General features: G+C 43.3%; 2 protein-coding genes across 11 annotated transcripts; both read left to right on the forward strand.

Moving 5' to 3' along the window:
• Positions 1 to 1,220: 1,220 nt before the first annotated feature.
• On the forward strand, positions 1,221 to 12,570 carry XAF1 (XIAP associated factor 1). 3 transcript variants are annotated; one of them, XM_079134115.1, is made up of 9 exons: positions 1,261 to 1,319; positions 2,465 to 2,544; positions 3,066 to 3,201; positions 3,377 to 3,415; positions 4,203 to 4,392; positions 5,598 to 5,683; positions 10,138 to 10,470; positions 12,238 to 12,305; positions 12,449 to 12,570. In XM_079134115.1, the coding sequence occupies exons 2-8, from the start codon at positions 2,498 to 2,500 to the stop codon at positions 12,292 to 12,294; spliced, it is 888 nt and encodes a 295-aa protein (XP_078990241.1). In that variant the 5' UTR covers positions 1,261 to 1,319; positions 2,465 to 2,497; the 3' UTR covers positions 12,295 to 12,305; positions 12,449 to 12,570. The 3 variants fall into 3 exon arrangements, with proteins under 3 accessions (XP_078990242.1, XP_078990241.1, XP_078990243.1); XM_079134116.1 differs by lacking the exon at positions 2,465 to 2,544 and having other exon boundaries at positions 1,221 to 1,319; XM_079134117.1 differs by lacking the exon at positions 2,465 to 2,544 and having other exon boundaries at positions 1,265 to 1,411; positions 3,075 to 3,201.
• FBXO39 (F-box protein 39) lies at positions 12,513 to 20,052 on the forward strand. Of its 8 annotated transcripts, none has more exons than XM_079134105.1 (5): positions 12,513 to 12,652; positions 12,995 to 13,560; positions 13,974 to 16,937; positions 17,947 to 18,123; positions 18,777 to 20,052. In XM_079134105.1, the coding sequence occupies exons 3-5, from the start codon at positions 15,912 to 15,914 to the stop codon at positions 18,903 to 18,905; spliced, it is 1,332 nt and encodes a 443-aa protein (XP_078990231.1). In that variant the 5' UTR covers positions 12,513 to 12,652; positions 12,995 to 13,560; positions 13,974 to 15,911; the 3' UTR covers positions 18,906 to 20,052. The 8 variants fall into 8 exon arrangements, with proteins under 8 accessions (XP_078990231.1, XP_078990229.1, XP_078990230.1 ...); XM_079134103.1 differs by lacking the exon at positions 12,513 to 12,652 and having other exon boundaries at positions 12,711 to 13,134; positions 13,438 to 13,560; XM_079134104.1 differs by lacking the exon at positions 12,513 to 12,652 and having other exon boundaries at positions 12,711 to 13,134; positions 13,438 to 13,498.
• Positions 20,053 to 27,017: the final 6,965 nt, after the last annotated feature.

Below are 27,017 nucleotides of genomic sequence, written 5' to 3' on the forward strand. Positions count from 1 at the left end.
TCATAGCTATCTGGCTTTATGGATACTCCCTCAGGAAAAAGCAATTTTGCACACAATTTCCAGGGACGCCTGACTTGTAAAGTCCCCCAGGTCCCCAGTGTGGTCCAATAAACAAGAAAACATAGACAAAAGCCCAAAAAGGGTAAGATAACTCAAGCTATCAGTTAATTACACTGTCAGGATTTAAACTCTGATCTTTGACCCTCTGGCTGTTCCAGGAGAGACACACCTAGCGTCATGTTGCCTGGGTTCCAAGCCTGATTGTGCTGCCTATTGGTTATGTGACTTGTGCACACTGTATAGCCCCTTGGTACTTCAATTTCATCAGCTGAAGATGGAATGACAATAACAGGATTTTCTCATAGTGCCTGTCACTTGGCATTATATTGGTGTTTGCTATAATTACTTTATAATCAGGAAGGACAAGCTTGCTGGTGCACACCTGTAATCCCAGTTACCTGGGAGTCTGAGGCAGGAGGATTGCAAGTTTGAGACCAGCCTGGACCACTTAGTGAGACCCTGTCTTAAAATAAAATTAAAAGGGCTAGGGGTGTAGCTCAGTAGCAGAGCACTAGGCTAGCATGCAAAGCCCTGGGTTTGATCCCAAACACTGAGGGGCAGGGGAGAAAAAGACAAGCTCAGGAACATAGACAGTTTCCCCTAAGCACCAACCTGCCAACTGGGATGTGAATCTATTCCCAGGATGTGAACAGCGTGTAGTCTGGGAACAGAGCACCATGCATCCCAATTTCTTCTATAGATCCTGTTTTCAAAGTCATCACTGACTGGCACCAGAGCAGGGTGCAGAAGATCCAGGATTTGCTTCTTTAGAGAATAGCCCTTGAGTTCAACAAGAGCCCTTGAGCCACCTCTTCCCTGCAGAGGAAGGACCAGAGAAGAGCAGGAGGAGGGGTAGGGATGGAAAGTCAACAGCAGGAAAAGGATAGAGACCCAGATGGAGTGAAGCAGGTGGCCAGGATGAGGAACGGTGGAGCTGCTGCCCAGTGGAGGTCTGGCCTCTGGCTCCCGCTCTTGAGGTTGCAGAAACAGCCTGTGACAGCAGCACAGGGGACAGCATAGGTCGAGGGGACTGTCAGGGCCTGGACCTGCTGCAGAGAGGCTTCCTGGGAGTGTCTGGCCACAGGAACCTTGGAGCAACCCCAGGCTCAGAATCCAGAAAGTCCCCTCCCTCCTGGGGTTGTGGGCTGGGCTGCTGGAACACTTTCAGTTTTGTTTTCTTGTCTGCAAGAAACGAAACTCAATAGGAAAAACTCCGGGGAGCAGAGCATGGAGGGAGACTTACAGGTGTGCGGGAACTGGTAAGAAGGCACTTTCTCTAGCAGCCGACCAGGGGGCAACTAGTGAGGGTCAGACCAGGGAAGGCTGTTTTTGAAGTGAGGAGGACAGTCTGGTCTTTGCATTATAATGCCCAAGAGGGCAGTGGTGTGGGGACTGGGAGTTCCTGGGGCTGGAAGGTTGAAGCCCTGTAGATCTCTGGGTAGGGTGGTCAGCACTACCTGAGCTTCAGTACACTCTCTCAGATAAGCTATTTCAGACTTTCTGGGTCAGGCTTGGAGTGAAGCATGCAGGTGAATTGTCCTGACTGGGCTGCTCATATTTGGAGCTTAGTAACTAACTTGGAGTTCTGATTAATAGGGTATGTGAAGGAAAGGGGCCCATGGAAATTCCCCAGGACCATTTCCACCCTCACCTTGAGAACGAGCTGAGCAGTGGGGCAGGGTGGGCAGAACTGGGCACCAGGCCCACACCTCTATGTGAGTGGCAGCTGGCTCGTGAAATAGCCTCTCTCGAAGTTCCCTACCTGTGACAGGAACCTAGGTGGAGCATTCCCAGAGAGCTTTCCTCCAACCAGACCTTTCTAGAGGTCTCAAAAAGGTTCCAGAGACATTTTCTCTGGTCTCTGAACCAGCTCAGAAAGAAGATCTAAGGGAATAGGACAGGCAGAGCAGAGGTGGGAAAACAGAAAAAAGAGGAGGTGAAGCTACTAATGTGCCTCTGCCTGGGCAGCTTGTTCTGACCAAGAGCAGCGAGTTTTGACAGTCACTCCTGGCCCTGTCTCAAGTGCTAGAGGCTAAGATGTGCTTCTCTCTGGACATCTGGGCCTGTAGGGTTACAGTCTCGTTTTCCTTCCTCCCAAGCTGTTAGCAAGAATTGATAGAAACGAGGGTGGGAATGATCCTGGGGAATCACCATGAGCCCTTTCTTTCACAGATTAGTGTGAAAATCATATTATCAGAACTCCAAGTTAGGACCTAAAGTCTAAGTTAGGACAAGTATGAGTAGCCCAGTTGGAACAGGCCTGACCAAGAAAGTCTAAAAGGACTGAACTAAGGGAGTGACAAAGATTGTTGGCAAAAACTGCCCTGCCTGCCCAGGAAGTGGGAAGCTCCAAAGCCTTGGTTCACGGAGGTCTCTGAGAAGAGCTTTGTGACCTCTCTGGCAGGGAACAGGTGGGTGGCCTCTCAGTCTCACAGACATGGGACACTCTTGCTTTGGAGATTCTCAGTTGTCATCATCCTTAGAGTAAGCGTGGGACTGGCAGGGCTGCATTCCTAACTGGCTTGGGCCAGCAGGGACACCAGAAAATGAGGAAAAAACTTTGGAAGAATTAAACATTTGTTATTTCATTTTGATTACAGCTTTACTGATGTATAATCGACATAGGTTAAATTGCATATCTCTAAAGTACCACTTGGGACATTTTAGTGTATGTCCTATACCCAGGAAATCATTCCACACACCAGAAAATTAATCTATCCATCACCCCCAAGAGTCTCCCTGTGCCCCTTGCATACCCTCCCTCCCACTCTTCACACCTGCTGGCTCCAGCACTGTAGGAACTTTGTAGATCATCCTTATACTTATTATATGATGCTGCATTGTCCTGATTCTGGACCAGCATTGAGGAAGGCAGAGAAGGTGGGGTCAATGCCATCATATTTTCAGTGCTGATGGACTCTGAGGAGTTAGCCCTGGGTGTGAAATAAGCTCTCTGTTCTATACCATGACAATGAGCCTGTTTTTCTTCCCCCTTAATCCTACAGCAGAAGAAGTGTGGGCTCTGCCCACCTCACCCTCCATGAGGCCCACTGCCTGCGGTTCCTTGTGCTCTGCCCAGAGTGTGAGGAGCCTGTCCCAAAGTTGAAAATGAAGAAGCATTATGAAAATAAGCACCAGTCGGTGAGCAGGTGGCAGAAGGAAGGGAACCTGGGACTTAGGGGCCAAGTCCTATCCTCCCTGGTCCCTGTGGGCAACCTGTTCAGCCCCTGTTTGTAAAAAGGAAATATAATCCTGTCGTTCTCAAGCTGGAGTGATTCTGCCCCCAGTTTCTCATTCTCCAATTCTTTCCCTACAGGCTTGTGGGTCTGGCCAAGACAAGGGGTTCCTGTTTCAGGTAAGTTTAACTATTCTTTTGAGATTCCCAAAGAGGGAATGCAGGAAAGGAGGGCAGACAAGCATAGCTGATTTTTCTTTCCTGCTTTTTATGTCAGTCCCTCTTGGTGCCCCTTGTCTGTCTGTCAGGAAATGCTCAGGCTTGGGTATCTGTTGCAGCTCAAACTGGTCCAGCAAACACTGGACTGGGAGCTAGAGGGATACTGAGGTAGCCACACTCAATCCCCACCTTCTAGAAACACCAAGCACCAAGGTGGATATAGGAAAGCTGGGGTGTAGAAACTACAGTGCTCTCTCTCTCTCTCTCTCTCTCTCTCTCTCTCTCTCTCTCTCTCTCTCTCTCTCTCTCTCTCTCTCTCTCTCTCTGTGAGCTGTGTCAGTAGAGTGCAGAGGCTCTTGCTGGAATTGCATGAAGCAAGAGTCAGGTGTGATTCCTCCTCTACAGCCAAGCAGTCTAACCTGGGAGGAGAATGAAAGGGGAGAAGTGGCCAGTCACAAAGATTTCCCTCGGAACATTGCCTTCTCATCAAAGTGAGTTCAGAGAGCAACGGAGAACCAGCCCACCTCAGGAAAACACAACCCCCTTATTCTCAGATGTTGGACAGAAGGGTTTTATGTGGGTCCAGGAGTCCAAGAAAGCTCATATTCATCAAAGACAGTCCTGTACTCTGGCCCTTGTGCTCACCTTCTCTGATTGGCTTCAGTTCTCTAGGGAGATGGGCTCAGGTTCTTGACCTACCTTCAGTCCAAGAGGCCAATGATCATGCCCTTCCTGCTGCCTCCCACAGGAATGCCAGCAGTACTCCATCAAGTGCAAGTTCTGTGAGCTGACAGGGCCCCTAACGCAGTTGCGGATCCATGAAAACCACTGTAGCAAGCAGACAGAGTGCTGTCCACACTGTGGCCAGTTCATCAGGCTTCCAGTACTGGCCCAGCACAAAGAAGTCTGTCAGGATGAACAGGCCCATCTTGAAAAAGGTGAGCATCAGGAAAGCCTGGGGAGGAAGAGGAAAGCTTCGAGGGTCAGAGCCTCTCCTGGGCAGGATGCAAGGACCAGATGCCCTCAACGGCACAGAGGAGAAGGGTGCTCGTTGTGTATAACTCAATTCCTCTGTTATTCTAGTTCTGCACAATGCTCCAGAGTGGTCTTCTTGTGTGTCAGCCATGGTCTTGAAATGACTGGTCCAGGAAGACCAGGAGGCCTGGGCAGGGGAGGCCTGAGAACCACACACACAGGTCAGGAAGCCATGAGGAGTCCTCAAAATGGGGGGCTTTCTTTGAACTCCTCCAGCACAATCCTAGCCCAGTGAGATCCACCTAAATCCTTTAATAAGAAATCCTTTTATAAATGAGAAATCTAAGAATGAAGCATTCTTCTAGAAGCAGAAATGAAACTGGACACTCAAGTTTCCCATTACAAAATCTAGTTTTTTCGGCCATCAGCAATGACCAGATGGGAGCTAGCTGTAGCTCCTGAACTTCAGGCCTATGTGTTGGCCACCTGGTATTACCTCCAGTTCTCTTGACCCAATTCAATTAACACTTTGTGAAGGCGTAGTGAGGATACAGTCATCAATGTGGCAGATCTTCTGTTGACTTCACTGGTTGTTTTGAGCATATGGTAACATATGGGTGGAGAGAGCATAAACCCCCTTAGATAATAAATCTGTCCTGGTAAACAGTCTACCCAAGATCAAAATTGGAAAATCAAAATTTCCAAAATCAAAAACTGGAAAGTATAAGATCCATGCATGTTTCCTTCATTCCAGTGTGCCTGGGCTCCCATGCAACCAACACTGCCTGCAACAGAACTTCATCAGCACAACACAGGTTCAACCTAATGATGTGTACAATCAGCATCTAGTTGGATCACAGGTCTTGGAAATTAGTGGAACAAAAGAGTAGTTAGATAGGTGTGGCCCCTGTGGTAATGGTTCCCTTCATCTCCTTAAAAACCAGCCCTACTAAATGTCTCTTCATCAGGGTGGCATGCTGCCCTGAGTGTGCACAGTGTGCCCACATCCCTGTGTGGCTGAGGATGCTGGCAATGCAGGAGATTCAAGATGGGGCAGGCCTGGGGGTAGTTCATGCTCACAGGTATATGCCATGCAGGCAGTTGGGGAGAGCTGGGCTAACCATTGTCAAGGGTGATCATTTGTGGTGTTGTTTCTGTGCTTATTCAGGGAAGAGTATGCCAACTCCTGAAAGGAAAATCCACTGTGATTATTGCAACCAAATGTTTCCAGAAAATGAGTGCATCCTCCATAGGGTGAGTAGCAGTTAGTCATTTTCTTATGATGCCAATAGTTAGTTCATATTCCAAAAAGTGTGACATGGAAGAGCAGATTCTGACCCAATTTTACATAGCCCAAATATTAAAGGTACCCATATTTGTTTTTTGCTTATTTCCAAAAGGGATTTTAGTGAATTGCTTTTGGTGAAATTAGCATACATAATTCATCTTCATTGGTGCCCAGTCCATCAAGGAGCAACCCTGATCTCTCCTGATATCTCTGATTACCTCTGACCATCTACAATTTCCAGGACCTGGACATTGCAAGGGCGTCCTCAACACAGCCTGCATTATCATTTTCCATCCATGTGGGCAAACTATTAGACTGCAGGCTCCCTGGTAAAACTGAACAGTTTTCTCCATCTTTCCATAATAAAGCTGATATCAGGCTAGATATGAAAAGGGGACTCTGCAGAAGTACAATGATGTGGTTGGTTGACTGATTGGTTTCACCTGGACTACTCTAAGAATTGTCCCTGCAGAGCCCTAAGTGCCTCCTAGTGCATTGCTGTGCCAAGGTGTTCCTTCTTTTGTACAAGATGGAAAACTTACCACAGCTTCTCTCCAAAGACCTCGTCTCCTCTTTGGACAGAGAGCTGTTTACCTCTCTAAACCCTTCAGTTCATAGAACTTATAGAATATCAGAACTAATGAGACCTTTTTGCTTTTTTATTACTATAGTAAGATACACATGAAATATGCCATTAGTGACATTTCACTTTCACAATGTTGTGCAACCATCACCACTGTCTAGTTCCAGAACATTTTCATCACCCCAAAAGAAACCCTGTACCCACTGGCAGTTGCTCCCCATTCCTTCCTTTTCCCAGGTTCTGTGGACATTTCATATAAGTGAAATCCTCTGTGGTCCTCCATGGTTCTCTCTGACTGGCTTCCTTCAGTTAGCATAACATTTTCAAAGCTCATCTATGTTGTAGCTCTAACATGTATGGGCACTTTTTTTATGACCTTTTTATAGTCACGCTGCCTTGTGTTCATCCAATCTGTTGCCAGACAGGAACACTTGGTTCCAGCGGCTCAGGAGGCTGAGGCAGGAGTATTAAGAGTTCAAAGCCAGCCTCAGCAAAAGTGAGACACTAAGCAACTCGTGAGACCCTGTCTCTAAATAAAATACAAAATAGGGCTGGGGTTGTGGCTCAGTAGTCAGGTGCCCCTGAGTTCAATCCCCAAAAGAAAAAAAGAATACTTGGGTTCCTTCTGCCTTTGGCTCCTTGCTTTTTAAAGTGCAGTCTGTAGACCAGCATTACCCAGAAGTTTGTTAGAAAGGCAGAATCTCAGTCCCCTTCTCTAGAGATGCTAAATCAGAATATGTCGGGTGACATAGCATCAACTTCTAATATATTATCTAATTTACTTATTTATTATGGCCCTTATTAATTGTCTCCTATAGCCTCAGTTAAAATTAAAATAAAATCCCCAATGTTTCCCTTCATATTAATGGCTTCTTAGACACAAGTACTCTATTTTCTCTTTTTGCTGTTTCTTATGGTAATTATCTGCTTCTCTCTCTCTCTCTCTCTCTCTCTCTCTCTCTCTCTCTCTCTCTCTCTCTCTCTCTTCTTTCCTTCTTTCTACCAGGGAGGGAAGAACCCAGGGGCACTTAACCACTGAGTCATATCCCCAGCCCTTTTTATATTTTATTTACAGACAGGGTCTCACTGAGTTGCTTAAGGTCTCACTAAGTTGCTGAGGCTGGCTTTGAACTCAATCCTCCTGCCTCAGACTCCTGAGTTGCTAGAATTACAGGCATGCACCACAATGCCCAGCAACCTCCATATTCCTAAAGCACTTTCATTTACTGATATTCTTTGTTTTTTTTTTTTTTCAATTTTAGATATTATCTACTGACTCATTAGGATTTAGGAATACAGGTTTCATTTTTTATATCATTTATCCCATACACACCTGTAAGTTTCTTCATTCTATCCTCCCAATTTATTGACATCACTCATTCTGGTTAAATCAATACTGAATATTACACTAGTCTAACCATGTAAATATTACAAAGGATTTGCCACATGATCAGATTACTTTTTTTCTACAACTCTTTGTTTCCCCCGAAGTTAGTAGTTGCTTCAATTTTTCATTTGTTTCACTTTGTAGGTATCTATCACTAAACCATCCCTAAAAGATTCTACCAGATCAGAAATTTTCCCCTCAGTACAATTAAACACATCAGGTATTCTATTCATTTCATTTTGGGAGCATTTATTCCCTAGGCCTGATGAGTAGCTCTCATCCTGGGAATTTCTTCACTTCTTCCAAAATTGGAATTCTTTTCTTCAAATCTCAGGTCAGGTCTTCCTTTTCTCTTGGTTTATTACTTATTTGTTATATATGTCTTCCAATAATAAAGCATGAGAATAAGGTTTTTAGACCTATATGTCTGCAAATGGTGGATTAGATGGCTATAGAATCTATCATCTTAATTTTTTAAAAAAATTATTATTAAAATATTCACATAAAATGAAAGCAGAGAGCTAATACAAAAAAAAAAACTATGTATTCATTCTTGAGATACAATAATTAAAAGTTTTCCATATTTACTTCATCTATTCTTTTGTGTTTTTATTTTTCCTTTTCTTTTTTCCTGAAGTATTTCAAAGAAAATTCATGATATCTTGCTATTTCACCATTCTTTAAGATACGGCTTTAAAATATGGTCATTTTCTTACTTAATCACAATGCCTTTATTATATCCAATGATACTGACAACAGTTCTTTTCTACCATCTTTTTTGGGGCCTTCCATTTACCATGCTTCTTCATTACTTTTTCAGCTACTTCTTCCTCCTTTGCCTTCTGTTAGATTGAACAAGTTTCCTCTCTTATTTTTCTTCTTTTCTACTGATTTGGCAATTTTACATTTTATTTCTATTATTTTAGTAGTTATTAGTAACATTTAAATATGAAAACTTAATAAAGTCTACAGTGAATCATTATCTCAATCCCCTTTACAAACATATATAGATTTGAAAACATGCAAACTCTAACCCTTTAATCCCGTTTTATATGAAAATGTTGCCATAATTCTGATCTACTTTGTTTTCATACCACCCCTCTTTAGTCATTAGCATTATTAAGTTATGTAATTCATGCCTATTTGGGTATACTCACAAGTTTACCCTTCTTTTTGCTAACATTCTTTCTTGGATCACAAGTTTTCCTTCTTGCTATTATTTCTCTCTTCCTGAAGTACATATCAGTAGTTCTTTCAGCAAGAACCGGTGAGTAGTGAATTTTTAATTGCCTGAAAATGAGCTTTCCCCCCACCCCGAATTTTTGAATGATAGTTTAGCTGGGTATAGTTCTATTATCTGAACTTCTTGGAAGCTAGCCCTTCTATTGTTTTGACTTACTCAAGGTGAATTGTCCCCAAAAGTATGTTAAAGTTTGGACTGTGAGTTTCTATTTGGTGGATCACTACCTGTAAGAATCCTTTATGATCTATTTTGAGGTTGTGTACCTTCCAGAGGTATTCTGTGATTACTCCACAATTTTATGTTAATGTTTCTGCTTAAGGATTCTCTAAAGATGAGACTAATATAAATCTGAACTCCAAACATGGAATGGCATGGGCCTGTGATTTTGAGTTTGCAGGGACACGTTTTTTGCTTCTCCACACTCAAATTCCAGCCCAAAATAGGAAAACTTTCTACCACTTTACTATTCTAATAAACTGATTCTTTTCTCTTAGTCACCATAATTTAGCCTTTAAGATTACCAGCATTGTGCCCGGAATGGGGAGTGTTGCTTCCATTTCCCCACTTTAGGTGAATGGAACTTTTCTCTCATCCAAGCCCCTATTTACAAAACTGACCCTACATCTTCTCTCATAACCAAGTGTCTGTTCATTTGTTTAACCAGTGTCATGGTCTGTTTGTGCTGCTACAACAAATACCACAGATGAGATAATTTATATAGAACAGAAATTTAATTCTCACAATTCTGAAGGCTGAAAATCCAAGACCAAGGTGTTAGCACTTGGTTTCTGGCAAGGGTATTTTTGCTTCATCCTCATGTAGCAGAAGGTAGAAAAGTGAGTTAATCAAATGCTGCATGAAGCTGCTTTCATAAAGTCCTTAATGAGAGAGGAACCCTGATGTTCTAATTAGCTCTTAAAGGCCTTGCCTCAATACTATCACATTAATACCTGGATTTTGGAGGGAACACATTCAAACCATAGCAACCACTCAGACCTTCATTCCTGGAACTCTGAGTTTTCTCTTATTTTGTTTTGTTTTGTTTTTCTTACATGTAAAGTCAACTGTAAATTTAAATTGAACATTTGTCATATTTCATCCATCACATGTAGGTGCTTTTAGTAGGAAGTTTCCAGATAATCTAGTCAACTATATTGTTCAACCAATGAAGTCACTTTTTAATTTTATATATTGCTCATGATTGCAGGATAAATGTTGTTCAGTCTCAGAGTCTGGGAAACATCATCCATCTGGAAAGCCAAAAATTCTTCCTCTGTCCCTCCCAACTGAGGCTGCTGGAAATCAAACTTTCACAGCTGAAAGAGTTGTTCGTCCAAAGACACAAAATAGAAACAGATCTCTTCAACTTTCAACACAGACAGCCCTGAGAGACAAAAACAAAATCATGAATCTGCCTTTGAAGGCTGAGCACAAGCCAAGGACTGCCTTTCCTACAGAAGATGAGGCAGCCTATAACATTCTGAGGAGATGTACTCAGTGTGGTATCCTACTTCCCCTGCCCACCCTACGTCAACATCAGGTAACCAGCCTCTCTTCTCTTCTTACTTGGCTGTGAACTATTTGGATGGTATCTTATAGAAATCCAAGACTTGCAGGGTGCTACCCAATGTTGCAACTGGACAGGCCCTCCCCTGCCTTCTCCTTCTCTGTGTGCCCAAGGGCACTCTCACAGTACTTGCCACCTGGTTTATTTTTGTTTCCTCCTAGATACTGGGTCACCTTAGAAGGTACAACCAGATCTCTGAGTCTCCAGCCCCTAGCCTAGTACCAACACACAGCAAAGTGCTCTAAAACTGGAGTAAATGAGTGAAACCAAGGGTAGCCAGTCTCTCTCCCTCAAAGTGTAGATCTCTGATGGAGAAATGAGATTGGGGTGGTACACAAGGGTCAGAGAGCAAAAGTGTCTTGTCCTAGGTGCTAAGTCAGTTGGTGGATTGCTTCCAGCAGATCAAGATTGCTTTAAGCAGATCAGGATTTGCAGGATCTCCCTCAACATCATGTTCTTTATATCCTAGGTCATTTTCTTGTGAATTGGTATTAGAGATAGTTGACCCTTGTATGCCAGTTACGATGCTGAGCTCTTGAATAATAGTTAATCTTCACTGTAAACAATAAACAGGTATTTTATCCTCATTTTATAGGTGAGGAAACTGAACAGAAAGGTAGAATACCTTTTCCAGGATTGTACAATTAAAGGGTAGCAGAACCCAATCTGGAATCCACACATATAGAGCTCCAAAATTTATGTTCTAGAGCTCTGAACGGGAAGACTTGCTTGTTTACTTTACTATTTTATTTATTTAAATAAACAAAGCCTTGCTTTATTTTATTGTTTAAAATACAAAGTACTAGATTTTTGTTGCAACTAGCTGACGTAATACCACATAAAAAAGTATGAAGTCAAAGGTAATTATTCCCTGCCCTTACCTCCCTTCTGATACCAATTTCAACAGCCTTGTGGGTGTCCTTTTTCAAAGTTTTATATCTTTGCTCTCACAAACCCTGACAAACTTGGGCACAGCTTGAATTGTTTCTGTTTCCCCACATATTATTTTTGTATATTCATTACTCTGTCATTTACTTTTTTCACTTAATATATGACACATACTCCTTACACAAAGGTAGGCCTAAATCTTTTCTTCTAACTACTTTATTCAACGACATGTGCATATAATTTTATTAAAAAGTGAGCTAATTTCATATTTGATGGGGGTGCTATTAGGGCTATCTCCCCTTTCTCCATTCTTATACAATAGGGTTGCCAGATTAAGCAAATGAAAATACAAGATGCCTAGTCAAAGTTGGATTTTATAGAAACAAAGCATTTTTTAAAATAAAAGTATGCCCCATGCAATGATTTTTTGCTTCTTTGAAATTAAAATTTAACTGGGTATCCTATGTTATATTTGGTAACCTTATTATATATGTAAACATATACATTTGGAGGACTATCATACACATTTCCTTGCATCTTAATGTTATGATTCAGCAATACTCAAGTAAAATCCCTTTGAGTCAAACAATGTAGCTTATTGTTTTCAATGGCTACCATGGCATGAGTATCTCTCTTCTGCTCCTCCCCCATCATCACAGACCTCTTTTAACACTCCCCCAGAATCTCCAGACCCCTTCCTGGCTCAGTGGGGCCTCTTCTGTGCCATCCCACCCCATCTGTACCTTGGGGCTTATGCTCAGGAACAGGGTATACAGCAAAGTTCAGAGATATTTCAGAAACCAGCACTTCCCATTGGAAATATATTGAACTTCTTTATATCCATTTCTTTAGGAGAAATGCCTGCGGTTAGCTTCATGGAAAGGAAAACAAGTGAGAAAGGCCAGCTAGATTTGGAAAAGGTACTATGAATTTAGATTTCCTGTTATACTGGTATTCCTGTTTACTTTCCATGATGGTCTCTATTTGTGGAAAGAGATAAATTTTGTTCTTTGGGCTTTAGAAGAAAAAAGTGCACTTTAACCATGTTCCTTCTTTTGAACAGAGACAAGGTTTGCCCAAGGGATACAGATGACCAAGAGAAAAATGAATTCTGGTTCTTCTGGCTGAGCTTTCTGATTAGAGACCCCAGCTTTGCCCTGAAGAATAAAAACGCCCTTCCAGAAATCTTCTTGTTAACCGTCTTTGGAATTCCTCACTGGTTTTTCAGGGCAAGAAGTGGCAGGAGCCGGGACAGCAGGATGAGATGGTGCAAGGGGAAAGGGGAATAGGAGGGGGCCGAAAAAAGAGGAAAGAAAAGAAAGCAATGGAGGAGAGGGGGGAGAAATGAGGTTGGAGTGGTGCACAAGTGTCAAGGGACAAAGGAGCAACTTTGAAGACCTTTGGTAGGGAAGGAGGAGGAGCCTGGAGATGCAGCCTACCTGGGGACAAAGAGTACACTCAACTTTCTGCCCCAGCGTTGGGCAGATCCCTTAGAGCACCAGCTCTGCAAACTGAGTAGGGAAGGGCCGAGGAAGGTGGGCGGTAGGGGAGGAGGGTATTGAAAAAGTGGGGCGGCTCTCAAACTTTACTATGTTCAGATTTGCTTAAGGCCTTTCTCGGGGGACTTGCCTAAAGAGAAGAAAGGGGGCCCCAGGGCAGAGCCTGCAACAGCGACTTCCTAAAGAGAGGCGCAAAAGCCGAGTGTCCAGAGGCTTTGAGGGACCCAGAGGCTAGATCAGGACCGGACAGGTGATGGACTGCGCCCCCATCTCCAAACAGATCTTCTTCCTTGCATGCAGAAGGAGGGAGGGTTAGGGTGCATGACCATGTTCACCCCAGGTGCCGGCCGAGCCTCCTTCCACCCAGCGCCTCCAGGGTCCTCTCTTGGTCAGTCTGCGCAGGTTGCATCGTGACTTCTACACACCAGCAACTGACCTGGCGACTCCTGGTGTGGCCCTCTGAGACCTATGGTGCTGAGCAGAGCCGTGCGGGCCGGCTGGGCGTCACAAAGGCGGCCCAGTACTGAACATTTATTTACCTGGGCGATGGCAGGGTGCGGACCCCGGGTGCTCAAGGAGTTGGCGTCGGAGCAGCAGCGGCGCGGGTGAAGCAGGCAGGTGCTCGCCATCCCTGCAGCCCAAACTGGGCGCAGCCCGAGCGGGGCGCAGCAAGCGGGTAACTGGCTAGTGAGCGCGGGCTGCAGGCTGCCGAGTCGGTCCCGGCGGCGCAGACGGGGTGGCAGTGGGACGCCCAGAGGCTCCGCGCGGGAGGGGCGGGCTACCCTCTTCACCCGCCTCCTCCTCCAGGAAGCATCTTTGACTATGGGAGTTTCCCCAGTCACCTCTGCATCGCCTTGTGGATAGGACATTCTTAGGTGTCTTGACTGGCTGTGTGGTATGGTAGATTGAGCCCAGCTTGGAGTCCTAGCTTGGGTTGAAATCCAAGGCCTTGCTTTCTAAGGCCTCCATTTCTCCATTTGTAAAGTGGGTGGATTCATACCTTTCTGATGGGGATGATGCAGAAGTATCTTGGTCCCACCCTACTTCCTAATAGCAGCCAACATTTGTGTAGTGTTTCCAATGTTCCAGGCACCATTCTGGCACTTTCCCCATCTCAGCTCATAGAATACTCCCAACACTAGGAGAAAGGTAGCTATTACCCTATTTACAGATGCAGAGACTGAGGTACAAAGAAATTAACCAAGGTAACAGAAGGAATCACAGGCCAGAACCCAACCTACTAAGCTACACTGCCTTTCACTTGTGATGAGGCTCTGGGGGACTCTCAGTCATCATATGATTTGGGGGTTCCTCCCAAAAACTCCAGCCCACCAAACAGTAGGGGTATGGGTATTCTTCTACCCATACCCCTACTGTTTAAATATCTGTGGTTCTTCCCACCTTTGACTTTGGGGGGTGGGAAGGGGTTAGTTTTGTTTTTGTTTGCTTGATTTTGCATTGCTAGAGATGGAACTCAGGGCTTCTCATGTGCTAGGTAAGCACTGTATCCCTGGGCTATACCTTCGGTCCTTCAGTTTGGCTTTTGAATTGGTTTAGGTTTGGGGACACACCTTTTCAGTGTCTTTAGCCAGCCTTGGGCAGCTTGAAAGTAATTGAAGAAACATCCCAAATTTTTCATTTGTTAAATGTTTAAGTACATACTCAATAGAAGACTGAGGATATCCCTAGTCCCAAGGGAAAGAAAGACAAGGACACAGATCATACACAGTGATGTGCACTGGCAAGAAGGGACAGAGAAAGGAGCAGATTGAACTTGAGGCAGGGACTCTGGGAACTGGCTGGAGCCTTGGATCATGGGTAGTGGCAGGCTGCTGTTAAATCCTTCATGGAACTCTGTCCAAACCTGAAGATGGGAGGACCAGAAGTTTTGAATAGGAGAAACTTGGAAAGCAAAAACTTTTGAAATCTTCAGCAGATGGCTATAAAAAGTCTGACCAGTGATTACTTGTATTGGGCAGGCAGTAGCCAAGATTGGCTGGTGGTACTACCTGCAATCCAATAGCCAAGTCATAAACCTTTCAGTCCTCCCTAGTTCTGCCTTCACCAGTTGTCAAATCATGTCCTCTAAGGCCATCACAGACCCATCCAATTTCCACTGCAATGCCCAGACTTCCTGTGACCATCTTTCCTCTACTCCCCCAGAATGTCCATTCGACACCCGGAGACTGATCACATCACCTCCACACCTTTCCGCTCCATGGCTCTCCCTAACCTCAGCTCAGGTTCTCCACCCCTGTTCTGCTGCTCTACCTCTTCAATGTAAACCTAGCCATCAACAATGTAGCTCAATGCGTACAGACTCTCATCCAGAAAAGCGGGCAGGCCATGTCAGAATTCCAAACTCTTGGGGAGAGGGAACAACAGGAGAGCCTAGCCTCTTGGACACAGTCTTTATCACATTTCTTAGGCCCCCTCAATACCAGACCTCCTATAGGAGGTCCAGCACCTCTACCAGATGTCCAATTTTTAGTTCCCTGCAGGTGAACACATCATATGCATTCATAGACCTGTGACCTCTCACATATTTATTGTCCACTCTGCCTGGAATGCATCAGTTCTTCCACCATCACCAAGGACAAGCAGGTCTGCTTTGCAGATCTTACCTTCAAAACCATCTCACTTACGTCACTTCCTCTGAGCAGCCCTCTCTTCTTCTTCCTTGCCCAGAGAAAATGAATCATTACTATGGTATGCCATGAGTATGCCTGAACCTTTTCACTTCTCTCATTGTGGTGAAACTGAGGACTGATCCATGTCCCTGGACAGACTGTGAAGTCCTTACAGGTCCTGGTTTTGTCATGAGTTGAACCTGAACCAACCCAGTTGGCATTATGCCTAATATAGCACACATAGGACCACAGAGAACGTTGGTTCAATTGAGTTTAATTTCTGCTTGCCAGGTAATGGCTCTTCCTTTGCACTCCCCACAGAAAACAATTGCTTTTCTTTCCTCGTTTTTGGAAGCCCTGCTTACCACGCAGCTGCACAATACATCTGGGTTCTTTGATGGATGAAGAAAGCGAACTCATCCAGCCTCAAGAACAGAGCTGCTGGGCCACCCTGCCTGATGTGTGCCTGCGTCGTGTCTTCTGGTGGCTGGGCGACAGGGACAGGTCCAGGGCAGCCCTGGTCTGCAGAAAGTGGAACCAGATGATGTATTCAGCTGACCTCTGGCGATACAGGACCATCACCTTCAGCGGGAGACCTTCCCGGGTACATGCATCCGAATTTGAGTCAGCTCTTTGGTATGTTAAGAAGTTTGGTCGTTATCTGGAACACCTGGAGATCAAATTCTTGAATCCTTACAATGCTGTCTTAACCAAGAAGTTTCAGGTCACCATGCGAGGTCTTCTCTCTTGCCTGGGCAAAAGTAACAACCGCCTGAAGTCTCTTTCCATCCAGCACCTGGAACTGGACCGTCTGGTCTGGAGGAACAGCATCAGGAGCTCTCTCATCAAGAGCCTGAGCTTCTTTCTAAAGAAAGTGGGCAAACACCTGGACTACCTCAGTCTGAAAGGGGCCAGGCTGACAGTGGAGCAAGGCTGCCATGTCCTCAACTCCCTGAGCTACCTACGGAACGAGAGTATTGCCTCAGAGCTCAACATCGAGGATTACTTCAGCCATCACCTGGCCGTCTACAGCAGCCCCCAGTTCAACAAGACCATGGCCACATTCCATAACCTGGTGTCACTGACACTCAACTACAACTGTATCTCCGACGAGCTGCTGGAGAACTTGGGTGAGAACAATGCCAGCACCCTCTGGACCATGAACATCAAATGCCACATTCATGATCCCCATGGCCAGGTTGTCTGGGGCATGTCCTGGGCCAAGCTGGCCAGACAGGCCAGCAACTTGAAGGTGAACTTCTTCTTTGAACGGGTCATGAAGTACGAGCGCTTGGCTCGGATCCTCCTGCAGGAGATCCCAGTCAGGAGCATCAGTCTGAGAAGCTGCTATTTCAGTGATCCAGACTGGTCCATGCGGCCGACTCTGATGGACCTCCTCCCCACCTTCCGACACACTCTGCAGGTAGGTGGGAAGTGAGACTCGGGGAAACTTGTAAAGAGTGATTGTCACTCAGGTGGCTGGCTTTCCCAGAGGAAAGCCTATGCTGCCTGCTCTTAGCTTAGCTCCTGCACATCTCAAATTGAAGTTCTAGGAAATGTCACCAGATCAACTTCCCCCATGTCCCCAGCACCGCAGAAGATGATAAAAACTGCTGCTCACCACCTACACATGAAAGACAGGAATTTTCTGGTTGGTTGTTAACCAAGAAAATCCTCTACACCCTTAGCTCAGAGCTGTTAAGTCTGAGTTAGGAGAAGCCTTCCAGATGGCAGGTGAACAGCCTCTTCTACCTTTTACCAAGCCACAGCGGTACACAGAGCCCCTATGGCTCCTATAGTCCATGCTCTGTGGGGACCTATCTAATTACAGAGGTGCCTGCTACTTGGGAAGATGGAATGGGAGGAAACACTAACCTAAAAGCTAAATTCAATTTAGTCCACTGAAGAGCTTGGAAGTTCTGGCTATTCTCTAATCTAACATTTTCCCCACATGTAAAATCAGGGTCATTTTTGTCCCTCCTAAGGGCCTCCCAGTGGTTGTAACAATTGACATGAGTATAAAATAACATTATGAACATCGATGGAGTACAAGATGCTATTAGCTCATTAGATGTCCACATAACCCTGAGGCGGTCAGGGCAGACATCACTATAATTTCTCAGAGCTACAGAAAAACTTGAAGTTTGGCAGCCTGCCCATAGTCACCCAGCCAGTCCACCACAGAGCTGAGGTCAGCACCTTGGTCTCTGGATTCCAAATACATGGCCTCCAAATTCCAAGTCTTTCAAGTTTTCATGCAATCACAGTTATTCTCAAATCTCTTCCTTCGAGAATTAAATGTCTAGTGTCCCTTATCTAAAAAGCTTCCAAACCCAAACTTGGCCCAAAGCTGAGCTATGCAGATAAGGTGGAAGGACCCAGCCAGTCCCAGCATCCTCACCCACACACTCCCCTCCTTGGTACTTTTCCAGAAATTAACTTTTGAGTTCAACAACAACCATGAGTCACTTGATGAAGAGCTGCATCTCCTCATTCTAAACTGCAGGAAGCTGTTTTACTTTAAAATCTGGGCTTTCCTCGATGTTAGGTTTGTAGAGCGGATTCTGAAGAGCCAAGAGGAGGGGCAGTGTGCCCTGCGTACCCTCAAGGTAAGAGCACCTAGTTGGTTCCCTGGGAACCAAGGGGCGTCTGAATGTGGTGATTCTGCTCTGAGATGCAGATCAGAGAGTGAGGGCCCGGGGGTCGGGGGAAGCCATTGTACCTGAATCTGTCCATTGGAGATGAACAGTTTCACAGAGGGGAATTTGGAGTTCTCTTCCTTAGTACACTCAGCCCTCAGTATCCATAGGTTCCATATCTGCAGATCCAACTGACTACAGATAGAAAATGTTTGGGGGGAAAATATAGTCTGTACTGAAGATATACAGACTCTTCTTGTTATTCCCTAAACAATGCAGTATAACCACTATTCGCACAATATTTACATTGTCTTAGATATTGCAAGTAATCTCCAGATGATTTAAAGGAGGATGCACATAGGTTATGTGCAAATACTGAGCCATTTTATAATAGGGACTTGAACATCCATCGATTTTGGCATCTGAGCAGGGGGGCTCCTGGAACCAGTCCCTCATAGATACCAAGGGATGACTATAGCTGACTTTGGGCTTTTCTTAATTCTGCCGGTAATCATATGTATAGATCATTTGGATTATTGTCAGGTCCTGAATGATGGAGTCGTGTGTGTGTGTGTGTGTGTGTGTGTGTGTGTGTGTGTGTGTGTGTTTCTCTGTTGACACAGGTGAGAATTTATACAAACAGATATGAGACAAATGAAGAAGACAGGACCCTCCGGGAAATTTACAGGAAGTACAGAAAGCTGATCGATTCAGAGCTTAACTATTTTGTCATCGCTTATCCCATGATGTGAAGAGCACTCTCCAGAAGAAGAAATCTAGGAGCACTTTGAACTTGGAAATCCAGTTTCTAGAGAACTATGCTTGGGGCACTCCACCTCCAACCCTCTTTCCTTTCATTTTTGCCGATTCCACTCCATCACGAACAGCCCAGCGAAGGCTGGGGCTGCCGGTGATGTGAAGTGCCCAGGTGACTTTAAAGTGCTATCTTTACCAACTGTCCAGTGGTGATTTCTGTTTTTTATCATTTGGGTTTTTGCCTTATGACACCCTCATTCAGCCATGGGGCCGGGGGTGGGGGGAGACCCAAAAGCCTCTAGAAGTAGCTTCCTTCTAAGGGATGCTGACTCCAGCTAACCTGTGCTCCTAAAAAGGTGTGTGACTAGCCAGGGAGCAAAAAGAATCTATGATCTACATTGCCAGTTTAGAACTATATCCTTCATGTCAGCCTCCTGACACTGACATGGGCAGGGCCTGATCTCACCTAAATGGAAATCCACCAGCCTATCCTTGAACGAAGCAGGAGAACCCCACTTGCAGAAGGAGCCTGCTTAGAGCTGCTACTCCCTCCCATGGGAGGAACTCAGGTCCTGATTTTTCACCCTTGTGGACTCAGTTCTCCTGCGTTGGCTTTGCTTATGTCTTCATGCCCAGTCCGCTACAAACACTTAGTCCTCAATGTGGGGCTGAACCAGAAGCAACAATTGCACTCATAGTTATGAAGAATTTGTAATGTCATGGGGGAAGCATTCCTAATGTAATGCTAATGACTCCATATTTAATATGATAACTGTCGTATAAAGCACATCTTTTTGTTTTGTTTTGTTTTTTTAACCCAGAAGAAATATACCAAATATGTTAGGAGTTATTTCTGGGGGTAGAATTATAGGTGGCCTTTATTCTCCTTTTTATGTTTGTCTGTATTTCTAAACTTTTCTACAATGACCATGTTATTTTTATAATTAGGAAAAAATCTAGTGTGTTTAAAATAACAAGTAAATATAAATACCTGAGTCTGTTCCATAGACATATTTTACTTCTATACCTTGGAGATTTTTGTGCACATAGTTGCCTATTATTCTCTTTTTCAATGTATATAAATGAATAAAATCCCAGAATACTTTTAATAAGTGACTAGTTTCAGATTTACTGTCTTGCCTTTGTGTGCTGTGTGTCCATATTTATGCTTTTTAACCTTTTGTTAAATTTGTATCTAACTAACGCTTTTTAATTCTCAAAGCAAGGACGCAGTCATCTGGTTCTCCTGCAATGCTGTTTGGTGGACACGGTCACCACTTCACTAACATTTAGAAGAGATCATACTGGAGAAGGTAGCTCCCACCTGAAGGAAGCTCCCAAGTCAGATGAGAAAAGACGCCTTAAATTATCATAATAAGCTAAATCCAGAAGGGCCCAAGGGAGCAATCTGGTACTCAGTGGCCCAAAGGAAGTGACTTGCTGGGGTTAGAGAGGAGCCTCAGCTGGAATCCAGACCACCTGGCAGATGGATAGATTGGTACAACTTTTTTGTACTATAGATGATTCTTTTTCATCCCAAACATGGAATCTAAGTATAGGGAATTCTTATATGAAAAGATGTTAAAATTCTAGGAAAATGTTCTTCCAAAAAGGAAAGGATTCATCTTCCAGTATTGCAAATCTCTGTCATGTCTGGTGGAATAGTAGACAGCTGGATTCTCTCCATGCTTCTGCATTCAGTCTGCTGAGATAACACATATCACGTCACCTCCAGAAAACTCTAGAGAGAATGGGAGTAAAAAAGGCATGTAATGTCTTAACACAGTTGTTAAAATAGTTTTAATCTCATAGATCCCTTTTTTTTATTGTAAACAAATGGGATACATGTTGTTTCTCTGTTTGTACATGGCATAAAGGCATACCATTTGTGTAATCATAAATTTACATAGGGTTATGTTGTTTGATTCATTCTGTTGTTTTTTCCCTTCCCCCCACTCCTCCCACCTCTCTTTTCCCTCTGTACAGTTCTTCCTTCCTCCATTCTTGCCCCCTCCCTAACCCTAACTCTAACCTAACACTAACCCCTCCCACCCCCCATTATGTGTCATCATCCACTTATTAGCGATATCATTTGTCCTTTGGTTTTTTGAGACTGGCTTATCTCACTTAGCATGATATTCTCCAATTTCATCCATTTGCCTGCAAATGCCATAATTTTATCATTCTTTATGGCAGAGTAATATTCCATTGTGTATATATACCACAGTTTCTTTATCCATTCATCAACTGAAGGACATCCAGTTTGGTTCCACAATCTAGCTATTGTGAATTGAGCAGCTATGAACATTGATGTGGCTGTATCTCTGTAGTATGCTGATTTTAAGTCCTTTGGGTATAGGCCAAGGAGTGGGATAGCTGGTCAAATGGTGGTTCCATTCCAAGTTTTCTAAGGAATCTCCACACTGCTTTCCAGAATGGCTGCACTAACTTGCAGACCCACCAGCAATGTATGAGTGTACCTTTCTCCCCACATCCTTGCCAACACCAGTTGTTGCTTGTATTCTTGATAATCGCCATTCTAATTGGGGTGAGATGGAATCTTAGGGTGGTTTTGATTTGCATTTCTCTTATTACTAAAGATGGTGAATATTTTTCCATGTTTGTTGATTGCTTGTAGATCTTCTGTGAAGTGTCTATTTCCTTAGCCCATTTGTCGATTGGATTATTTGCATTATTGATGTAGAGTATTTTGAGTTTTTTATAGATTCTGGAGATTAGTGCTCTATCTGAAGTATGACTGGCAAAATTTTCTCCCACTCTGTAGGCTCTTTCTTCGCATTGCTGATAGTTTCCTTTGCTGAGAGAAAGCTTTTTAGTTTGAATCTGTCCCAGTTATTGATTCTTGCTTTTATTTCTTGTGCTATGGGAGTCCTGTTGAGGAAGTCTGGTCCTAAGCCAACAGGCTGAAGATCTGGGCCTACTTTTTCTTCTATAATCTGCAGGGTCTCTGGTCTGATTCTGAGGTCCTTAATCCATTTTGAGTTTAGTTTCATACATGGTGAGAGATATGGGTTTAGTTTCATTCTGTTGCATATGGATTTCCAATTCTCCCAGCACCATTTGTTGAAGAGGCTATCTTTTCTCCATTGCATATTTTTGGAACCTTTGTCTAGTATGAGAAAATTGTATTTATTTGGGTTTGTGTCCATGTCCTCTATTCTGTACCATTGATCTACCTGTCTGTTTTGGTACCAATACCATGCCGTTTTTGTTACTATTGCTCTGTAGTATAGTTGAAGATCTGGTATTGCGATACCCCCTGCTTCACTCTTTCTGCTAAGGATTGCTTTAGCTATTCTGGGTTTCTTATTCTTCCAGATGAATTTCATAATTGCTTGCTCTATTTCTGTAAGGTACGTCATTGGGGTTTTAATTGGAATTGCATTGAATCTGTATAGCACTTTAGGTAGTATGGTCATTTTGACAATATTAATTCTGCCTATCCAAGAACATGGGAGATCTTTCCATCTTCTAAGATTTTCTTTAATTTCTTTCTTTAGTGTTCTGTAGTTCTCATTGTAGAGGTCTTTCACCTCTTTTGTGAGATTGATTCCCAAGTATATTATTTTTTTCGAGGCTATTGTGAATGGGGTAGTTTTCCTAATTATTCTTTCCAAAGATTCATCACTTATATATAAAAATGCATTAGATTTATGTGCATTGATCTTATATCCCGCTACTTTACTGAATTCACTTATGAGTTCTAAAAGTTTTCTGGTGGAATTTCCTGGTTCCTCTAAGTATATAATCATAGCATCAGCAAATAGGGATAGTTTGAGTTCTTCTTTTCCTATTCGTATCCCTTTAATTTCTTTAGTCTGTCTAATTGCTCTGGCTAGAGTTTCAAGGACAATATTGAATAGAAGTGGTGAAAGAGGGCTTCCCTGCCTTGTTCCAGTTTTTAGGGGGAATGCTTTCAGTTTTTCACCATTTAGAATGATATTAGCCATGGGCTTAGCATAAATGGCCTTTACAATGTTAAGGAATGTTCCCACTATCCCTATTTTTTCTAGTGTTTTGAGTATGAAGGGGTGCTGTATTTTATCAAATGCTTTTTCTGCATCTATTGAAATAATCATGTGATTCTTGACTTTAAGTCTATTGATATGGTGAATTACATTTATTGATTTCCTGATGTTGAACCAACCTTGCATCCCTGGGATGAAACCCACTTGATCATGGTGCACTATCTTTTTAATATATTTTTGTATGCAATTTGCTAAAATTTTGTTGAGAATTTTTGCGTCGATGTTCATTAAGGATATTGGTCGGAAATTTTCTTTCCTCGATATGTCTCTGTCTGGTCTAGGTTTCAAGGTGATATTGGCTTCATAGAATGAGTTTGGGAGGGTTCCCTCCTCTTCTATTTTATGGAATACTTTGAGGAGTATTGGAATGAGCTCTTCTTTAAAGGTTTTGTAGAACTCAGCTGAGAACCCATCTGGTCCCGGACTTTTCTTTGTTGGTAGGCTTTTGATGACTTCTTCTATTTCATTACTTGAAATTGGTCTATTTAAATTGTGTATGTCCTCCTCGTTCAGTTTAGGCAATTCATATGTCTCTAGAAACCTGTTGATGTCTTCAAAATTTTCTAATTTGTTGGCGTATAGATTTTCAAAATAGCTTCTAATTATGTTTTGTATTTCAGTCGTGTCTGTTGTGATATTTCCTTGTTCATTCTGAATTTTAGTGATTTGGGTTTTCTCTCGTCTTCTCTTTGTTAGTGTGGCTAAAGGTTTATCTATTTTGTTTATTTTTTTGAAGAACCAACTATTTATTTTGTCAATTTTTTGTATTGTTTCTTTTGTTTCAATTTCGTTGATTTTAGCTCTGAGTTTAACTATTTCTGTCTTCTACTACTTTTGGTGCTGTTCTGTTCTTCTTTTTCTAGGGCTTTGAGCTGTAGTGTTAGGTCGTTTATTTGTTGAGTTTTACTTCTTTTATTAAATGCGCTCCATGAAATAAATTTCCCTCTAAGTACTGCTTTCATAGTGTCCCAGAGATTTTGATATGATGTTTCTTTGTTCTCATTTACCTCTAAGAATTTTTTAATTTCCTTCCTAATATCTTCTGTTATCCATTCATCATATAATAGCATATTGTTTAATCTCCAGGTGTTGGAGTAGTTTCTGTTTTTTACTCTTTCATTTATTTCTAACTTCAATCCATTATGATCTGATAGAATACAAGGTAGTGTCTCTATCTTCTTATATTTGCTAACGTTAGCTTTGTGGCATAATATATGGTCTATTTTAGAGAAGGATCCACGTGCTGCTGAGAAGAAAGTGTATTCCCTCTTGGTTGGATGGTATACTCTATAAATGTCTGTTAAGTCTAAATTATTGATTGTGTTATTGAGATCTATGGTTTCTTTGTTCAATTTTTGTTTGGAAGATCTGTAGAGTGGTGAGAGAGGCATGTTAAAATCACCTAGTATTATTGTGTTATGGTCTATTTGGTTTCTGAAATTGAGAAGGATTTGTTTGACATCCATGGATGAGCCACTGTTTGGGGCATAGATGTTTATGATTGTTATATCTTGCTGATTTATGCTTCCCTTAAGCAGTATGAAATGTCCTTCTTTATCCCTTCTGACTAACTTTGGCTTAAAGTCCACATTATCTGAAATGAGGATGGATACTCCAGCTTTTTTGCTGAGTCCATGTGCATGGTATGTTTTCCCCCATCCTTTCACCTTTAGTCTATGGGTATCTTTTTCTATGAAATGAGTCTCTTGTAGGCAGCGTATTGTTGGATCTTTCTTTTTAATCCAATCTGCCAGTCTATGTCTTTTGATTGATGAATTCAGGCCATTAACATTCAGGGTTATTATTGAGATATGATTTGTATTCCCAGTCACTTGGTTCATTTTTTAAATTTTATTTATTTATTTATTTATTTGACACGACTTGGCTCCTCCTTTATTTGACAATTCCTTTAGGATAATTCCTCCCTTTGCTGATTTTCTTCTTTGTTTTTCATCTCTTCCTCATGGAATATTTTGCTGAGAATGTTCCATAATGCTGGCTTTCTTTTTGTAAATTCTTTTAGCTTTTGTTTATCATGAAATGTTTTTATTTCATCGTCAAATTTGAAGATAAGTTTTGCTGGGTATAAGATTCTTGGTTGGCATCCATTTTCTTTCAGAGCTTGAAAAATGTTGTTCCAGGCCCTTCTAGCTTTTAGGGTCTGGATTGAAAAATCTGCTGATATCTGTATTGGTTTCCCCATGAATGTAATTTGGTTCTTTTCTCTCACAGCCTTTAAAATTCTGTCTTTATTTTGTATGTTAGGTATTTTCATTATAATGTACCTTGGTGTGGGTCTGTTGTAATTTTGTGTATTTGGAGTCCTATAAAGCTCTTGAACTTGATTTTCCATTTTATTCTTCAGATTTGGGAAATTTTCTGATATTATTTCATTGAATAGATTGTTCATTCCTTTGGTTTGTTTCTCTAAGCCTTCCTCAATCCCAATAATTCTTAAATTTGGCCTTTTCATGATATCCCATAATTCTTGTAGATTCTGTTCATGATTTCTTACCATCTTCTCTGTTTGTTCAACTTTGTTTTCAAGATTAAATATTTTGTCTTCAATATCTGAGGTTCTGTCTCCAGGTGTTCTATCCTATTGGATATGCTTTCTATGGAGTTCTTAATTTGGTTTATTGTTTCCTTCATTTCAATGATTTCTGTTTGGTTTTTTTTCAATATCTCTAACTCTTTATTGAAATGATCTTTTGCTTCCTGTATTTGCTCTTTTAACTGTCGATTGGTGGGATCATTCAATGCCTGCATTTGCTCTTTCATCTCATCATTCAGTGCCTGCATTTGCTCTTTCATCTCATCGTTTGCTTCCTTGATCATTTTAATTATGTACATTCTGAACTCCTTTTCTGTCATTTCTTCTGCCATGCTGTCATTGGGTTTTATTGATGTAACATCTAGATTTGTTTGGGGCATTTTCTTCCCTTGTTTTCTCGTATTGTTTAGGTATCAGTGGACCGCTGAGATATTGCAGATTTCCTCTATTGACTTATAATGTCCCTGAAGATTTCTACCGTTAGCCTTCAGTGGGCTGAAGTCTTGGAGGAAGTTGATAGTGCAGTGCTCCACAAGGAAGCTGCCTCTCTAGGGGTGGTGGCCTTCAGGTGGGGTGTATTCCCTGCTAGTGGGCAGAGGTGCCTCCACTTGTTGACGAATGGTCATCCAAAGGGGAACTAGGCTGCGGGCTGAGGCAAGGCCTGTTTGGGCCTGTGTCTCTGGTTTTACCGTCCTTGTGGGAAAACCTCACCCGGCAGGGAAGACTCACCCAGTGGGGAGGTCTCGCTGGTCAGTTTCCCTCCTAGAGGTTCCCCTCAATCTACAACTACCGCCTGGGCCGGGCTGCCTTCCTCTGCAACGTTCACAGGGGCCCAGACCTACCTCCTGGGCCTGGGAGCTTCACCCTTCGCAGATGAGTCTCTTTAGGCTGCATCTCCTCAGAGAATCTGCCCGCAGTCCTGGAACCTTCACTCCACCCCTAAGTGTGTCTCTGTGCAGCTCTTCCATCAAGAAGACTAGGTCCTGGGACCCTGCTCTGCACCTAATTGCCTGGCTATGCAGCCCTTCCTCTGAGCAGCCACCTGGAGCCCCGTACAATCGCTCTGAGTCCCAGTGATCCGCTGCACGCCTCTTCCTCTGGACAGCCGCCCAGTGTTCTGGTGCGGTCACTAGGAGTCCAAGCAACTCACTGCGCGCCTCCTCCTCCCGACAACCACCCGTAGCCCTGGGCAGTCACTCCGAGTCCAAGTGACCCGCCCCATTCCTCCTCCTCCTCCGGGTAGCCCCCCAGGTGTTCAGGAGTGGTCACTCTGAGTCCAAGCGACTCGCTGCACGCCTCCTCCGGGCAGCCGCCTGGAGCTCTGGTGCAGCCACTCCGAGACAAGTGACCCACCGCGCTCCTCCTCTGGGCAGCCCCCCTATGTTCAGGAGCGGTCGCTTTGAGTCCAAACAACTCACCACTCGCCTCCTCTGAGCAGCCGCCTGGAGCTCTGATGCAGTCACTCTGAGTCCAAGCGACCCGCTGCACTCCTCCTCCTCCTCCTC

This window comes from Sciurus vulgaris, assembly GCF_902686455.1.
Source record: "Sciurus vulgaris genome assembly, chromosome: 3".
NCBI classification, from domain to species: domain Eukaryota; kingdom Metazoa; phylum Chordata; class Mammalia; order Rodentia; family Sciuridae; genus Sciurus; species Sciurus vulgaris.

Excerpts from the sequence above, each read along its gene's own strand:
- FBXO39 (XM_079134105.1), top strand. The coding sequence starts at position 15,912 with ATGGATGAAGAAAGCGAACTCATCCAGCCTCAAGAACAGAGCTGCTGG. Across the intron at positions 16,938-17,946 it reads CCTTCCGACACACTCTGCAG|AAATTAACTTTTGAGTTCAA; the intron begins GTAGGTGGGAAG and ends GTACTTTTCCAG. Across the intron at positions 18,124-18,776 it reads GTGCCCTGCGTACCCTCAAG|GTGAGAATTTATACAAACAG; the intron begins GTAAGAGCACCT and ends CTGTTGACACAG.
- XAF1 (XM_079134115.1), top strand. The coding sequence starts at position 2,498 with ATGGGACACTCTTGCTTTGGAGATTCTCAGTTGTCATCATCCTTAGA. Across the intron at positions 3,416-4,202 it reads ACAAGGGGTTCCTGTTTCAG|GAATGCCAGCAGTACTCCAT; the intron begins GTAAGTTTAACT and ends TGCCTCCCACAG. Across the intron at positions 4,393-5,597 it reads ACAGGCCCATCTTGAAAAAG|GGAAGAGTATGCCAACTCCT; the intron begins GTGAGCATCAGG and ends GTGCTTATTCAG.